The sequence below is a fragment of the Cygnus atratus genome, chromosome 1 (genome assembly GCF_013377495.2).
Source record: "Cygnus atratus isolate AKBS03 ecotype Queensland, Australia chromosome 1, CAtr_DNAZoo_HiC_assembly, whole genome shotgun sequence".
Classification (NCBI taxonomy): Eukaryota; Metazoa; Chordata; class Aves; order Anseriformes; family Anatidae; genus Cygnus; species Cygnus atratus.
The window spans coordinates 188,808,772-188,827,066 of NC_066362.1; the positions used below are offsets into that span (position 1 = coordinate 188,808,772).

At 40.0% G+C, this 18,295-nt stretch overlaps 1 protein-coding gene across 3 annotated transcripts in view; it reads left to right on the plus strand.

Moving 5' to 3' along the window:
- The window catches only part of SACS (sacsin molecular chaperone), a 60,373-nt gene that overhangs the window by 15,223 nt on the left and 26,855 nt on the right, over positions 1 to 18,295 (plus strand). For 2 of the 3 annotated variants that reach the window (XM_035542479.2, XM_050713572.1), the window contains 3 exons: positions 2,762 to 3,309; positions 13,917 to 14,067; positions 16,143 to 16,230. In XM_035542479.2, coding sequence (XP_035398372.1) covers positions 3,287 to 3,309; positions 13,917 to 14,067; positions 16,143 to 16,230 — 262 coding nt within the window. In that variant the 5' untranslated portion in view covers positions 2,762 to 3,286. Of the gene's footprint in view, positions 1 to 2,761; positions 3,310 to 13,450; positions 13,729 to 13,916; positions 14,068 to 16,142; positions 16,231 to 18,295 lie in introns of those variants that run through there. The other variant, XM_035542480.2, reaches the window with a different exon arrangement.

Genomic DNA, 18,295 nt, shown 5'->3' on the forward strand with positions numbered 1-18,295 from the left:
TAGAGGTTTGGTTTTAGTTACTCTGGTTGAGGAAAGAAATCCACGAAGTACATGTAAGTTAGACTGATCCCAATATTAAAAGGCTGGATGAGGGGCAAACAGATAGATAGTCAGATAATGTTTTTCACACAAGAAATTCCTGGAATAGTATTTCTATTTATGTACCTGTTTTGCAGTCAAAATTCAGTATTTGCATAGCAGTGTGCTAGGACCCATACCTGTGGCTTCATATCCACAACTCCTTGTGGGCATCCACAAAACTGAAGATTGTTTTACAGATTGCTACTAAATCTCCTCCACCAAAATACAGTTAAAGACAAAATCCTCCAGCAAAACTGATATAGGCAATGATTGTAACTTTTTTTTTTAATTATTATTATTTTTACCCAGGAGAGATATATGTCAATGTCTATACTATTGAATTAAATGAAAGAGTGGTGTCATATACTGGAGCTGAATATTGTGTAAAGTTATAGGGTAACCTGTGTGACTACCTCAGACAGTGAAGCAGTGTAAGGTTAGGAAGTTAGTGTGCCAGGGTCTGTCCCTGTCTGGTGTCTGAGAGCCAAGCTGTCTCTTTCTTACCATGGGAGACAACATGGAGATGACTGTGTCGGAGTCTTTCTGGGATTGCAATGTGATCTGGAAGCAAACTGACAACACCAATTGGTCACATCTGTTCAGGCAAGACCAAGTTCCTTCGAGGACTATCAAAATGTTTTGCCAGTGTAGGGATGTGACAATTTAACTTGCTGTTCTGCTAAGCAAGCTATTTTTTTGAATTAATAATTCTAGGCTGCTTACAGGTACTTTGGATCTATCCATTTTCTGGATGAGGTATCATTGTCAAAAATCCTACAAGGATTTTTCTTTTCTAAGGGCATGTCAGTACCAACGGCAAGTAACATATCAATTCTGAAACAAAGGGTTTTTCAGTATCCTAGGAGAAATACTCATAGCGGTTACTGACTTACTATGATAACAGATTTAGCTAGAGTCTTGTCAGCATGCAGGTCACACACAGAGATATGTGTGAAATCATGCAAAAAATCACAGTGAGTGGAAAAGCATCCCCACAGCAACATAATAAAGGACAATCTTTGAAAGGCCAAGCCTAGAAATAGAATACAGTCTGAGAAAGTGTGCCACTCACTAATTATGGAGAGGCTGTCTCTTAAAGTCATAATTAGCTTTCTATTATAAACCTATTTTTTTCTTTTTCCTTCCCCAAGACAATTGAAGCTGCTCAAACAACTTTAAATGTTTTTCATGTATGATTTCACTAATGCTTTTTTTTTAAGAGAAAATAGTATAAACTGTCCTGGTCTCCAGCTATGGCTGCACCAGCGTGCCAGGACCCCCTTGGGCTTGGCTTTCCACTGCAGCCAAAATGCTTTTCCTTGGTGCTCCCCTCCCAGATGCAACTCATTACGCAGCGGGGCTGCACTGGTTTTATTCTGGATGGAATCATTCACACCTGTGCAAATGAGGCTGGATTTGCATGGTTGTTGGCTTCAGTCTGTATTACTTAACTATGACTTAAGTGTGGAACTTTGGCTAGATATACATCCCAGCATCTGTAGAAAGAAAAATTTATATTAAAGCCATTTAGCAGCACATTATGCTAAGTTATATTATCTGTGATACTTTTTGTGGAAAACATGCATTCAAAATACATCTTCAGTCTATATTCTTTGATATTCACTTACATGCTGAGTAGGTAAATTCCTAAATATTGAAAAAGAAAAAAACAAACAACCCCCCAAAAACATGCAAAACCCAAACCACATATTCAACCCTCCTTTCTCACATGCCATTTGTATTGGCAATATCATACTTAGACAATAAACTAATTTACCTTTTGCAGTGTAGCCACAGTTGTTTCCCTTTCTGGGTCAGGAAAGAAGGGCTCTCTGCATTCCTGTTTAAAGAGGGATATACGCAACTGCACATTATGAAAAGACTTGCCAGCACTGTCAGAGGCTCAGAGAAGGTTTACATTTGCACAGATGCAGAACATTAATGGAATACCACTGTCTTTCTCCCTGCTCTCTCACACATATTTTCCTGGGGTAATAACTTAGCATGTATATTGAATGAAATGTTTTCTGCTGCTTGACAGCACGTCTTGCCTAATTTATACACTCTTCTTGTGCTACAAAAATTTTGTGGGTCAGCTTGAAGGAAATAGTTCCTGAAGGTATGGGCAGAGTAGGGTGGATGTTGACCTATATAGCCAGGAGGGGGGATTAGATGGGAAGACTTTGAATCATCCCTATGGAAATTCATTGCAAGCTAGTTAATCTCTTCCCGTAGCTGCAAGCCATTTGAGCAGAAGGGCAAAATCCTTCTCCACTGGTGTTCTGCCCTGCATGTTCTTTTCTTTGATGGCATACTTTTATATCAAAGCTGTAACATATCCTAGAGTCTTTTTTTATTTTTTTTTAGCAGATACTCATGTAAAGGAAGAAATTGAAAATTTGTCCATTAATTCAGCATACTTACAGCTACATATGTTAGTTATTGTACTGATTGCACTGTATTGTACTGGAGAAGAAGCAAAAAACCTCACTGCTCTTTTCCAGCTCTCCATGTGCTTACAAGCACTGTAATGCAGAAAGCAATTTATAATTAGCAACATGACTCACTTAATACTAGTAACTACAACTATGCCCTCAGAGGAAATGACTTTTCCATACCCTTCAGTTCAATTCTGTGTTGAATTAATGGTCCACCCCTTTTCTTGTGTCTTTTCTTCCAGGACTCCTGAGTTGATGTTAAGAAGCAGCTTCCAGCAGGTGTGAGGGGGAAGACGAATCAGACTTTGGCCCTGACAAATACTCTTCCAACTTTGTCTGCCTCCAGGAAAAAAAGGAAGAAAAAGTAGAAACAGCAGCTGCCACAGTTCCACCCCTTCTACAGAAATCAATCCCACAAAAACATAGCTTGAAGTCTGTTTCAAAAAAATAAGCAAGACCTCCTTGCTTTCTGAGACCAGTCCTATTAAGTGTGTTCCTGATTATCAGAAAGGCAAGTTCTGTGAACAATTAAGCATGGGGTTTTAGAAGACAACTGTAGAAGCAGCAGATGGTGAGACATACAGCAATCTTTTGGAATACAGGGATGGCGTGAACACTGAATTGAATTTCATATGCTTGGGATTTCTTGTATCCACTGAAGAGGAGGTGATGAACCACCAAGAGAAGATTAAAAAATAATTTGCTAATTTAAAAACCCAGTATCTGCTTCATGTTCCTACAGGGAAGATATCAAAGAAAAGGAGACGATGGAGATCAAGGATAAGAGCAGGTAAAATGATTAACTCCTGAAAGAATCTTTTGTTAGGCTGAGATGTTCTTGCTTGAATCCTTGTGGTCTTCAGTAAGATAAAGATTGTGTCTTATTATTTGTATCTGGGTCTTTCTTATTATTTGTAAAAAACAAACAAAAACTACTTTTAAGAATCAAATTTCTTTAGTTGCAAAGTCATACATAGGTACCAGGTTCTGCTGCATTTACTTATGAATTATCCCAGTGAAATTTGTCACTCCTGTGAGTAATGGATTTATAGTCTAACTTTCAATTTACATGTGCAGTCCACTTTCACTGTAACATTTCTTGAAAACAAGTCAAAGCTTTCTTCTGCCTGTAGTTCCCTAAGGGTGAATTTAACATATTGCTTTACTGGGAACAAGGTATAATCTTGCTAATAGCTAAAGAACTAAGCATGTTCCTTGTGTGGATGGATGATGTCTGAACAAAGCTTAGGAGATAAGTGATTATCTGGATGTTAAGGTGTCACTAAAAATGTGGTTACTTGCTACCAGTGGGCCTTGCATGAAGAGATGGCAGCCTCCACCCCCAGCCTTGCAGTCTGCAGGTTCCCCACTGATGTGCAGCTCTCTGTAAGACAGCCTCTGTGTGGATTGTCCTAGAGCTTCAGGGCCAATATTCAAGTTGAAGACGGTGCATTGGGAAGAGGTGGGACTGAATAAATCAGACTTAAGAGTGGTAGACAAGGGAGAGGCAAACAGACTTGGCTTGACACATATTGACTGCTATATGTGAATGGCTCGATGTGTTCTGCTATAGGCACTTTTGCAGTGAGTATTATTCATGCTGCCAACAGTTTAAAATTCAATATTTCAATATTGACATTCTTGAATACTGTTAAATGATGGGTTTTCTTCCACTAGGATCATAAATGACAAATATTCTGTCATGTCAATTATTTAATGATTTCTGCTCACTTGGTTCCATGCAGTTTGTGTTTTTATGTGAGTCTCAGTTAAACTGAGTTTCCATTAGATGACGAAGTGATATTTCAGAATCCCCATTGGATTTTTTTTTATTCCAGTATCAATAAACTAGAAAAAAATTACAGATCTCAAAGATTCTGGTACAGTACGTCATCTGTATATTAACTTTAATATTGTATTGTTCCTAGTTATTTTTAAATTGTAGCCAAGTGTCAATTATCAAATGTGTGTGAAGTTTGGGCTTTAGATGCCTGACTTGAAGCAACTATCTCAGCTTTAGCAGACCGCTGTGACCTTGTGGTGTCGTACCAAATCAGTTTGCTTCTTAAATTTTGATGTATGCCCTTCCTCCAGCAAGTTAGCAAATAGATATTTTTTGGGGCAGGGCCAAGCTATTATGCATTTTATTTTTTTGTACAGTGTCTATAACAACAAGACCTTGGTCCCGGTTGGAGTTTCATGGAATTTGTGCAGTATATTTAAAGACAGTAGTTAAAGTGCAGATTTCCGCTGCAGGTGATGACTTTGAAGTTTTAGAACTTTTCACTACACCTATTTTGTAGTATTAATTCATATTAATAGTAGTGCAATTCCCTTTAGTTTCTATCCTCATTCCTCTTTCTGTCAACACACAGAGGCAATGCAACAACAGCAACAACACAACCTCTTATAGCTAGTTAAAATGAACTTCTTTTCCAGAAAGGATTCGCTGATTAAGCTGTAGATGGGTTTTGCTGCGGTATTAAACACATGCTGCATTTAATCTCATTTCTGCGCATTCACAAAAATCTTTGGGTACTGAAGTCCTTTAAGCTGGTCTGTGATGGGAGGATCAGAGTGCGCTGCAGCTCCTGTGGTGCTGGTGCTCCCATGGGACACAGTCACGCTACACCTTCCATTACCACACCTGTTTACCACACCTGTTAATCCACTCTTCACTGGCTGTGAAGCCACTTACTACAGAAATTATTTTTTGCACTGTGGCTGCTTCTGTTCAAAACAGGCACAAGCAGGCTAATTGATGAGAAATTAGCACAGGCCTGGGTAACTTTGCAGTTGTCACACTCATATTTCAATAGAGATTTTTACAGGAATTATAGTAAGAGGTATATTGCATCTGATCAACTCTTTCCATAACTGTGTATGTACAAATGTGAATACATATGCATAATAAATAAGCATACAGTACTGTACCAAAATTGGCTCTGTAGCCCCTGTAGGTGTCCTATCTCCTTTTCCTTGGCCTTTTTAGAAAAATTCCTTGACTTTTCCTGCTTCTCTTTTATCCAAATATACAGAGGTATGCCGAGGGCCGTATCTGTGCTGTCACACTGATGGAGATGTAAATGAGAATGATGGCAGTTTCAAAAGTACCCTGCCCCCAGCTAGGGAAATTTTACCTTTATCTTCAATGGATGCAGTTAGGACATCTTTATCCTTGCTGAAGCTAGAGGGTAGTACTCTCCCAGCTCTGAGGGTATCACAGCTCCTGTAGTTGCTTTGTGTCTCAGCTCTGTCAAAATGAGCCAAACTAGCTCAAACAAAAAGAATTTGCTAAATTGGGTAATAACATCTGAATCAGGGTAAGGGGTGATTATGTAAGATGTTCCACCAGAAAATCGAAAGGAAGAGTGAAATGCAGTGGAGTGTAGGAGGCTGGAAATACTTTCCACCTTAGCCTGTGTTACCTTATGTAGGACAGGAGATGCAAGCACAACCTCTGGCTCCTGATGAGTGATTCTGCAAAGCTTGTGTATGAGCTAGAGCTTGGAGTAGTGTTTACTTGGAGATACCACAGCTGTGGGACTGGCCTTGTCAGACAAACCAAGAATCCCTTTCACTTCTTCTCTGTGTTTTCCCCAGAGAGGATGCCCTGTGCTGTTTCTTCCCTTTTACTCTCTTCCTCTCACTGGGCATTACATGTATCTGGTGTCTCTTCTTTTGTGCCGCCCATCATTATCCTTCAGACAACAGGAGAATGTGTTGCTTGCCTTACTGTTTTAAAAACTGCTAGAAAGGAGACAGGACTGACAGAGAGCTAGCATCACCTGAAAGACTATTACAGGGTACCACCCACTACCTATTTGATGTACAGATACTTGCAGAGGTGCTTGAAGTTGTGGCTAGTCATAATTTAAGAAAACTGCATGTCTTGCATTTCTTTGTTTGATATTTTAATATTTTCTCCAAATACATAGGGTGTTCTGTTCAGTGATGCCTAGAAAATATTCTGAAACTTTGGAACGTGAATAAATACAGTATTTAGAACCAATCCTCTTGCACAGGGATGAAAAAATACATCTTAAAATGTATAATCCATGTGTAATCTGGGGCTGATGATCTCATTTTACAGTTATTGAGTGGATTTTCCTCACTTAAGTAGAAAGATAATAGCTTCATTAAGTATTCTGGAAAGAAATACGAAAACTGTCTTAAGGCAGTATGGAAGAAATGCCCTTGATAAGATGATTACTGCATGTCCTAAATGGAGGCCAAAAACCCAGGACTGGATTTGTCATGGTATTTAGGAACCTACAGTAGACACTGAAATCAGTCTGCAAATTTAGCCTCTGCTTTTTTGGTGCTGCAAGGTTAAAGTAGGTGTTCTAAATCTGGCCTTTTTATTGTCACCGAAGGCTGTAAGAAAACAAGTATTATTAAAAAAATGTGTGCCAATAGCAGCCTTGCAACACTGCAGTCCCTCCTAAGGCAATTCTCTGAAGAGCAATTGAGGAGTTTATTTTTATCGCTATTTTGGCTTAATGTTTTGCGTATTTTGAAACTCCAAGCATTTTGTACTGGTATTTGGTTACTTGTACCATCTGGAACAGAAAACCCCCAAATTCTTAGCAATTCACATTTGTGGAGTAATGGTTACTGTACTATAGTTAAGAGTAAGGTTAGGTCTGCTCTTGAAGAACTTGAAGTATTCTTCTCCCAGAGGTAGATCTAAGAGGAAGTTTTACTTAAGAATTTGAGAAGATTATGACATGTTGTCATTTGTTTATGCTTTCTTGTTCTGCTGTTAGAAAAAAGTATACAATTTTTATGGTCTTTTAAGCACTTTCCATTGGCATTTGCTTAGGGCCATCCAGGAACTGGCTTCAATGTTAAACTAAATAATTGAGAACACAAAACCATTAGATGGAAATAAATGGCTGCCCTTGGCCTTTTTGTCCTTAAATCCTTTATTATTAGTAGTATTTCAAAAGCATCTCATTATTTTAGAAATACATCAGCTTGCAAAAAAGAATACTTTCCTCTAGTTCTTGAATATTTTACTAAGCCATGATCATGCAGCTATTTGGCTCAAAAGCTGGCTGTAGTGGTTTCACATGAGGACTGCAGAGTAGAACTGATTTAAACTCACTGCACTGAAACATTGTAAAACAACTTCAGAAAAATCCTTTAATTTTGTAACAGATTTTAGGGCAAAACTGGGTATTTTGTTTGGATCAAGTGCTTCACAGGCCAAACTTTTTTTTGTCGTTTGTACTAGATGGCATTATAGCCTGTTCAGTGTTTTTTTTTTTTTTTTTTTTTTTAATAAAAAAAGGTTTGTTTTCTGTTAATGAAGCTATTCAAATAAAGGAGAAACTTTCCACTTTCCAGAAAGGGGTGGTTTCCCAATGAGTAGCACACGTGTCATCAGCAAATGGTAGGTTTATATTTGAACTTCTTGAAAGAGCATTTGTAAGCGAGGATATACCAAGCTCCTGGCAGTGACTGCAGAACATTGCAACCTATAGTCTCTGGCTAATGTGAAATATGGACAATGTAATGTTCAAAACATCTGTTAGAAACACTTAAGGAATTGATTTAAGAATGGAGGTAAGTGCTTACTGTGACATAGGCAGCTTTGATTTTATGTTTAGTGTGTGCTGTCTGAAATAAATGTAGCTGTTGAGTCACTGCTACTTGCTTGCCAGCACTGCAGAATATTTGCTGCACTGGATGGTACTGTACTGCAGTGGGTTTCCTCTTGCATTACTAACCTAACGATGTTTACTTCTTATCACACCATACACTCTTCCTTTTGTGGACTCCATTCCATCTTTTTGTGCACAGTGATAAAGAAGGAACGGGCTCGAATCCATCTCTTTCTGCTACTGCACAGTTATTTTAAATTATTGGAAATATGGGGTCATATTTCGGACACAGAATTTTCTGCTTTCAAGGAAAAATCACTATGAAATTCTTTCATTTCATTTCATGGAAAATACTTTAATATTGCAGAGACTTTCAGCTTTTTTATTGCATGTCCCTTTATGTAGGGGTTATATGACCTCATTCTCGACCAAACAGACGTTGTGTATAGTCGCAGGAGAATTTTCCATATATACTATTAAATCCAAATGCTGTTCAGCTTGGAAATGTGGTTATAAGAATGGTATCACAGGAATTTCTACATTTATTATTTGAAAGTTCCCAAATCTATCTCAATCATTTTAAATGTAAAAGGTATGTTTTGTAACTACCACAGCTACAAAATTCCACCTGGTCGGGTCAAGTGTGTTTTTTTTTTTTTTTTTTAACATCATCATGTACAATCAGTAATACAAATATATATGTTTAGGTTTTATGGATATAGGTTTACACAGCTTCCTAGTTCTGTTTTACAAAGGGACAAGCAAGATCAAAAACTAAAACCAAGATTTTTTGTGTGTGTGTATGCCCAAACTCTGCAAACCAGAAATTGCACTTCTTTTTGGTCAGACAGTGTAATTTCTGAGTAACTCTTTGGAGTTACTTTTCTAGGAGATTTTTATTTAGCTATCAGGAAAAAAAAAAAAGGAAAAAAAAAAAGAAAATAAGGTTGATAAAGGTCACTGTCAAAAGATAAAGAGATTGATAATGGATAACAGGATGTCCGTAAATCACTTCATAATAAAAAAGGAAAATTATACCAATAAAAGGAAACATATTATATTCCTTGCCAGATGAATGGCCAGGATATTGCTGATAGAAATCAGCATTGTAATTGATGCTACAGTAGTGGCTTTAAGTTCCCATTAAGTTTCTGCAAATAGGTTTCTACTGGAAACCTGTTTTTTTTTTTTTTTTTTTACGGAGTTTGAGAAGAGCTTCTTTTCCCCATTCTTTGGATCTGGTGTCAGTTTGTTTTTATCTTTCATACTGAAATCAGTGCCTTTTCTTGCTAGGAGTCTGTGTCATAAAATTGTTAACCTGAAATTTTGACACCACTGAAATCAGTGGGAGGCTTGTTCATCAACAGCAACGTTTATCCAATAAACAAAAAGGGATGGAGCCCTAAAGAAGGGGCCAGACCTCTAAGGGTAAGGGACATAGCACACCTTATGTCTAAAAAACTCAACAGCCACCTAAAACCAAATGTTCTTGTCTGTTCTGCCTGTGGGGAGCTGTCCCTGGTTAATGAACTATGCCTGGTCATCATCCTGAAGACTGGTGGTGGTTACCGGTCAAAACTGCGCCAAGAAGCACAACAGCAATTAAACAATGCAGATAATCACATGGCTGTGATGGAACACATGCTCTAGTCATGCTTACTCTATTAATGCAGGTACATGAAGAGGATGACCATCTTGCTTCTATCTGGATGGACAGAAATAAAGAACCCAGGGCAGAAATTGATCAAAAGGGAAAAACATAGTAGAAAACACATAATAAAGGAGAGACAAATGAAAGTTGTCCCACAGTTAATAGAAATGGGGAAAAATATCCTGCCAGTATGAAAAAGTGGTCTTCGTTGTAAAAAAAAGAACAGTTTTTTGAGGGGAACAGATATGGAGCTCAGGGCTCCCGCCTCTTATACAATATACAAATATTGCTGATGAATGAAAATAAGATGTTACAGCACTGGCAAAGCTGTCTACCTAGATGCTGTGTTGGGTGCTGATCCACTTCACCTTTGTTTTTTAAGCTTCCTTCTGTTTTAGTGGGCTGATTGCAGAAACTCTGTTATCTGCTGCTGCCATGCAGTAGTTTTAACTCCCTGACACTGACTGAAGTTCTAAATGTTTTCATTTATAGTCAGGAACTGGAATTTAAGACCAGTTGGAATGAAATGGAATTGTTCATTGGGGGTTTTCAGCTTCCTCTGGAGGTCTCCAGTCCAGCTTCCTGTTCAAAGGAGGATCAGGTCAGCCATGGCCAAGCCTTGAAAATATGCCAATATGTGGACTGTCTTTCCAGACAACTCATTCCAGTACTGAATAGCTCCTAGTGAAGTCTTATTCCTACTGTCTGTTATGAACCTCCCGAGGTGCAATCAGTTGCCATTGCTCCTTGTTACAGTCTTACACTACTAAGAGTTCAGGTGATCACCTTTGTAACTGCTCTTCAGGTAGTTGCAGGATGCTGCAAGATTGCACCTGAATTTCCTCTTCATCAGATTAAACAAGCTCAACTCCCTCAGCTTCTCTCTGTAGGTGATGTGCTTTTTGTCCATGTTCATGTTAGTAGTCCTCTGCTGGGTTCTGGAGCCGAAGAGGCCCCACGCACCACATTCTGGTCACAATATCCAGCCTCATCATCACTGAGCAGAGTCTGCTGGCCATACTCTTTATAGAGAGCACACACTGTTGCCTCATTCAGCCTGGCATTCCCCATGTCCTTTGAAGTAGGTTTGCTATTCAGCCCATTGCTTCCTAAGCTGTGCTGACACAGCCTATGGTCCCTTCTGCAGAACACTGCACACGTTAACTTTGGAGGTTTCTGTTGGCCCCCTCCACAAGTTTCTCTAAGTTCCTCTAGGTCATTGGGATCACAGATAGACTAAAACTCTGGAACTTGAAGACTGATTTGTACAGGGAGACTGCCAGTTTAATTGACTGATGAGAAGCACAAGGATCATTGAGCCGCAATATCCTTTACCGCATAAAAAAACAATTCCAACTAGTTATTGGTAACCTTACTGCTAATGTTATAGTTATGTGCAAAAAATATCTAACCTATTACAATATCCACAATAACTTATAACAATATCCCTACTTATAACAGAATCCACATTCACACAGATACAGACCAAGTTAACTCACTCAAGCACTAGTTGACCCATTACTGCAGTACTGCTACCTTACTAGCCACCAGGAGCTCAACAAGGCAATACCAAGGAAGCCTTGCTTCCCTGTGCCACCCAGTTGGTGACTGGAGGAGGGTAACCACCCTGAAGATAGTGGGCAGCTGTCACTGCTCCATGGGTGCTGCCACCAACCTAGACCAGCATTCACGTTAGGCTTCTCTGTTTCAGGAATGCATCAAAGACAGACTCATCCTCTTCTCTCTAACCTGCAATTAAAGTCCCCAAATAGGATCTCTTCTGAGGTTTCAGAACAATTTTCCTAAGCTTGATTTGCCACAGTTTATGCTTATAATGGTGCTCTCTGGGATAGGTATCACATGGGCCACCCAATCAGATATTTCATCATTCATCTTGCCATGATATCTAGTCATCATAAATCTCTTGCAAACCATACCTTTCTACTGTTAGTTTTGACTAGGTACCAATTAATTTTTTTTTATTTTGTTATATCAGTCACCTTACAGCACAACAGTCACTTAATTTCTGTACCAGTCATATTAAAGGTTGTCTGTGATAGACCCCAGGTGTCAAGAGAAGGCTCTGAACGCTCCTACACAAGTGCTTTCTGCAAATTTGCTTAGTGCCATCGTTGTCATCATCTAGGTCACGTCTAAACAATATCAGGCCTACCCAACGTGATTGCCTAGAGTACTTTGCTTGCCATCTCAGTGTTGAATGAATTACTGCAAATTCTTAATCTCAGTGGTCCAATAAATTTTTAACCCACTTAACTTCCAGCCCATACTTCCTCAGCTTCTACATATATATGCTGTAGGGGACCATGTCAAAAGTCATACTAAAGTCACGGTGTATTTCATCCACTACTTTTCCTTTTTCTACATAGTCAATCATCTCATCCTACAGGGCAATTAAAAGTTGATTAGATCCTTGTTAATTAGTGTTTACTTTTCATGATTACTTTTTTGTTGTCCTTCAAGTATTTGGAAGTGGATTCCAAATGCATGTTCTCCATGATATCTCTTGGGACTGAGGTGAGATTTACTGGCTTTTGATTTCTTTTAGCCTCCTTTTAGTCTTTTATAAAGATGTGCCTTTTTATGTATTTATTTATTTTTTCACCATCCATAAAGCTCTTCTTATCAATGTGCTTTTTCACGGATAGCAGATTTCTGAGGTGGCCTTGCAGTCATGTTGGTCTGCATTTTGAACACTCCGGTGAATCCTATCTGGGTTTATGGGCCTGAATAGACAGAACTTCCTAACTGTGGTTCCTAATTGCTATTTAGTTTTCATCCTTGGCTGCTCCTCACTTATCAAAATGTGTCAGAGATTGGAAACAGGCTTTGCCTTTGAAGACTAATGCATTGAGTGCTTCAGCAGTTTCCATATCGATGGTCATTAGGTTTCTTTCTCCACTCATCAACATCCATCTCACAATTTTACAGAATTTCCTTCTGCTGCTAGCATATTGGTAATCACTGAGCTCCTGTACAGGTTCAGTGAAAAATTGCAACACAACCACTGCATCCTTTGCCTCTGGCTGCGCCTTGGGAGACTGGAGTTTTTCCTGCCTATTGTCAGGAATACTTTCCATAAGTCTTGAGCAGCGTGGGGACTTATCATAGGCCCTATGAGATAAGGTGGAAGATCAATACCAGTCAATATTCATGGCCAATCAAGTGCCTGTCAGAAAAGCAGAAAAATGAGGTTTCCTTCTGTGCTCTGTATTCTTCAGAAACATGAGGTTTATTAGCACTGATGTCATGTGCTCTGTGTTGTGGTGCCTGAATACTGGCCATTATGTGAGATACGATGAGGAAAAGGAGGGGTGGGGAGATGCTGCTGCTTAAGGATGGAAGTAGTGGAAGGACAAAGCACAGCCCCTGCTCTCCTAAGGGTGTTGAACTGTTACTGAGAAACTACTCCCTAGGTGGCAAAGTCGTGTTTGCAGTGTACAGATCAGGCAGCGCTGAAGGCAGTAGGAGTCACAGCCTTGGTCCTGCCCCATCAGCGCTTTTTCCCTGCTGAATGAAGGAGGGAGCTGTGTGTGGCCATGGTTCTGGACCTAAGCGTTACTCACGGCTTTGGGGACCTGATGCCACACACACACACCCCCGCCAACTGAGAGCTGCCTCACCCAGGGCCAGCGAGCCCCAAAACCAGGCACAGGGGAGTCCTATCCCCGCGGGGATCCTCCTCCCGTCCCCGGGGCACCCTACTAAGGGCCGGGCCCTTACTACCGCTAGTAAAGTCACCTCCCCTCGCAGCCACGGCTGCTTTTAGGGCGGCTTCTCCCCCGGCTCCCCCCTTCCTCCTCCTCTTTCCTCTTCCTCCGCGGCGTAGAGCTGAGGGCGAGCCCCTCCCGCTCTCGATCCCACCCCTTCCCCGTGAGGGGAGCGGTGGCTGTGGCGGTTCCAACGGCCCTTTGTGCGCCGCGGCGGGCATGTGAGTGGCAGCGGGACGGGGCAGAGGGGCCGCGGGCGTGAGGCGCTGTCCCAGCCGCTTCCCTCGGCGGCTCCTTCCCCTCAGCCCGGCGGGGAGCCCGCGGAGGCTCCGGCGGCCTCCGTGAGGGAAGGAAAGGAGGGCGGGCTGCGGGCGGCTCTCCTCAGCCGGTGTCTCTCGTGTCGTCGCAGGCTGTCCCGGGTCACCGTCCTCCATGGCTGCCTGGGCTGCAGGACGTTCGAGCTGCCGCCGTCCGCCGCCGTGGGGGACGTGAAGGCGCGGATCGACGCGGAGACCGGCTTCCCCGCCGCCCGGCAGCGCCTGTGGCACCGCGGCAGAGAGGTGAGAGAGACGTGGGGGGGGGGGGGGGGGGTGTTGCTGCTGCGGGCTGGGGGTGGCCGGCTGCTGCTCCCTGCCTGTGGTCGGGTCCCCTGGGCACTGCCGAGGCTGCAGGCTGAAATCTCAGGAGAGAAGGAAAGGGATGAATGACCTTGTCCTGCGGAGAGCATCAGCCTGAGGGCAGCCCTCGTCGGGGTTGTGTTGGGAGCAGGGTCCTGGAGGTGGGTAGGAAGGGGAGAGGAGGCTGGGGGTTTCCAAAGGCACCAAGAACCGGGTGTTAGTGGTTGTACTGCTCCACAGACTTCAGGAAGGGAGTTTCCAGAGCGCTCAGGTTTGAAACCCATCTAGTGCATCTTTTATTTTTTTGCTCTTTTTTGTGTGTGCCCTTGATTCTGTTCTCTTCAGGCCTTCCTGTTTCAGGAGGAAGGAGATCTATATATCTCTCTCTAAAATTCATCTGGAAGCCAAGATACGAGTTGCACTCTGTCTGGCACAGAAATCTATGTTTTGGCAAGGAGCAGACTGTAACAGCTATTCTGAGACATATAGTTTTAAATATTAACCTCAAAGATATATAGGGATGTTCATTCTGTACTGCAGTAATCTTGAAAATCCTTTGTGAACTTTTAAACTCTTATTTTATTCTTTATTTTATTGCCAAATCTTTTTTCCATTACAGCTGTTACCTACAATTACAAATGAGTGAAATCTGGTATCTCTGGTTCTCATAGCTCCTTACAGTGCTAAGCTATTAATTTGAATCTGTTAATTCTCCCAATTTCTGTTGGTGTTTTGGGTACAAAATGCCCACCTGAGAAAATTTGGTTTTTCTACCCCTTTTATACTTGATGGTGTGCTACAGCATTTGTGGCTTCTTTTTAATTTTAGTGAATCCCGAGTGGGTGGTGTACCCACTTTAAGTTATTTTACATCTTGAGACACAGTTAGCTCAAGTACAACATTTATCTAGGAACTTAAAATAAGTGTACTGTTCTTGTAAGTACTGCTTAAAACTGATGTAAATGAAAAGAAGCATCTGTTTCTTATTAATGTTTAAAAAATATGATTACATGTTGTGGACTGGGACTGTCTTTTGCTTATTAAATGTAGTTTGGTTGTAAGCATGTCTGTGTAAGCACCAACTTTGTAGCGATTTGTTTTTACCCACTGGAGAAAGTAGATCTAAACTTCGCTATACACTGAGACTAATATAACGATTTTTCATAATAAAACTTTTAAGTAGCTTACTGTAAACTGAGTCTAATTTGAATTGCTTAGGTTTCAAATTAGCACAACACAACTTCTAATTCTACTCTCGTTATATTTGTGCTTCATGTGATACATGATTGAGACACACATAATAAACTGAAATTGTAACAAAACCATGATGTGTTATGATCAATAAATAATTTTCCCAATGGCTGCTAAGGAATTTGTTGCTTAGTTTTCCCTCATTTCTCTGTGGTCCCAGTTAGTCCATAGGCTTGCATGTGGAGGTAATAGGGAGATGAGGCTGTCAAGTTTTTTGGAGGTCTTTCTATGACATAGTTTTGTCTCTACACTTTCTGTCTGACTAGTTGCTCTTAGCTGATACTGCTTAGTTTGAAACTACTTTAAAATTGTACACTTATATGTACTTTTTGGAGTACATAGATCACATATTTGTAGTGTGTTTATTTTCGTTATGGGTTTGCACCTTAGAAAAATAACTTACAGTTGCATGCTTTCAGAAGTTCCCAGAACATGGAACTTTTCAAGTGTAAAAATATGAGGCTATGGTTTGCTCTTAGCATGCTTCCATAGGCATTTTTCCACCTAATTTGTTTGCAGCCGTTTGTTGGTCCTGTTACCGTCAGACTGATGCACCATGTGAGTATTATGTAGACCATTTGGCAAAGGAGGCCATCATAGTCTGCAAGGACTTAAAGTGCAGTTTAAACTGAACACTGGACGTTGCAGAGTGTTTGTATGCTTTTAGCTAAAACTAGGCTTCATGGTATAAATATTTATGGAATAAAACTACAGTAAATTACTTACACTGTGGAATGTTTTGACCAACACTTGTCTTTTTATTTCAGTTATCTGATGGTATTAAGATTGCGGATCTTCAGAAGTCTCAAAATCAAGTTTTTCTGCAGCTTCAGTCAGAAGGTTTGAAAGGAGGAGGTATGAAAAATAGTTGTCTGTGTTTATGAACTGAAAGGTCAAAACATTTTCTGACACAATCTGGAGTTAATAGAAATTCTTTTTGACCTCAAATAGGAAGCAATTATTTTGCTTCCATGTTGCAGGTATTCCTTCATTTTATTCTTTTCATTCTTTTCCATGGAAAAGAGTGCTTTGGTGTTTCAATTTTTGTTTGTAATTTGATACGTAGAAAATATAATGTTGCTGTACTTTGGAACTGATAAGAACTCATCTTGCAACAAAGTTAATAGCTGCCTTGTTTCACATCAGCTGAATACCCGTAGACAAGATAGCCACTGAAAGGATATTTTTTCAGTAACTATTATATAGAAAATTATACCATCAGTAAAAATCTTCTGTTACGTGGTTGTAACTGTTAATATCCTTTTAACAATAACTTTATTATAAGGGAATGAAATAAATGCTAATAGGATGGTAGGATGAAGAAGGAAGCCTTTCTTCTCATGCAGGTATTTTATTTGTTATCACAAAAAATGCTGCATTTCTCAGTCTATGTAAGCCATGAATTTACTGGCCGATGGACCTCTAGTCATAGAGGAAAGCAAGGTGTTTGTGTTATTAGCTACAAGTTCATGTTTTCTTTCTGCAGAACCTGCAATGGTTAGAAAACACCTATGAAAATGGACCCCACGGTTCTATGGCATGAAACATTTTTTCTTTCTGTTATCCCTGACTGTTCTGATAGTGATTTTGGTATCTGTAGACTGTGGTAGACTCTTTATTTACAGTTTTTTCCTCTTTTTCCTCTGTTTATTTTTTGTCATGCAAGTACATGAAGAATGTAGAGTAAGTAGCCATATGAAATCCTTCACAGGAAAGAAAAAGCTGTTGTTTTTTTTGCACCTGGGAACTGTTATTTTTTGGCCTTGAGATTTTCATAGAGATACCTCTCTAAAGGATTCCATGTTTAGATAAAGCACTTAATGTTTTCTGGCTCACAGCTCTGATGTAAATCAGTCTAAAGGATCTGAAGGTTTTAATACCAGCCTTTTATGTGCATAGTGGAGTCTTGTTTCAGAGATTTATTTATTTTTCCTTACAGCAGGTGAATCAAGGAAGGCCCTGAATTTGTAATTTCAGCAAGGGCATGGTCAGTAGGGCCAGGCATGCTGGTTGCTGAAGCGCTCTGAAGATCACTTAAGTCATGTCTGTGTTCAGTCATTGCTAGTGTCTGTCAAGTAATATGTAATACTTCTATATGGTCACAGAATAATTCATTTTGGAAGGGATACTGGGAGGTCTCTACTTCAACTTTCTGCTCAAAGCACAGTCAGCTTTGAGGTTAGACCATGTTTTTCATGGCTTGATGTTGTAGAGTTTGGAAAGCCTCCAAGGATGGAGATGCATGGATTCTTTAGGGTCCTATTCCAATGCTTGACTGTCCTGGTGGAAAATGTTCCTTCTTCAGATTTCTGGAACCAATATGATCTGCTTTAATACTCAAGAAGAATCAGTTCAGCACTTGATAGCATGCAGTAAATCAGGATCTCAAGATTTTTTGAGTAGATCAGGATCTCAGAATTTTTTCTGTCATTTGTAGACCAGAATTTTAGATGTAAAAAGTTAGAATAATGTTCATCTTCAGTGCTATCATTTGAAGTTACTGGTGTGTTTTTGTTGTGCCCATAGTGTTAATACAGTGTTAATACTTCCTCTCCTCCACCCAAGTTAGACCTAGAGAAGATAGGTTTCCTGATCTTAGATAGTTTCTATTAAGAGACACAAACTTTTCTCATATTGATTAGTTCAGTTTGTTTTGGAGGTCTGCATATTGCAATTTGACATTCATGTACTTCTTCATACAGTAAAAAAAAAAAAAAAAGTTATAAAATACTTCCCACATTTTCAACTGCATGTTGCAACTTCTTATTTGTTTTCATTGATTTATTAACCAAACTCAAATATAGGGTGATATGAAAGTTTCCTAAGGCAAGGTGTTGGATGTGCCTTTTTCTTGGCAAATAATTGACATTTTTCTCAGCAAATAGATCTTTTATCTGTTGCTTTTTTCCACATTGCTGAG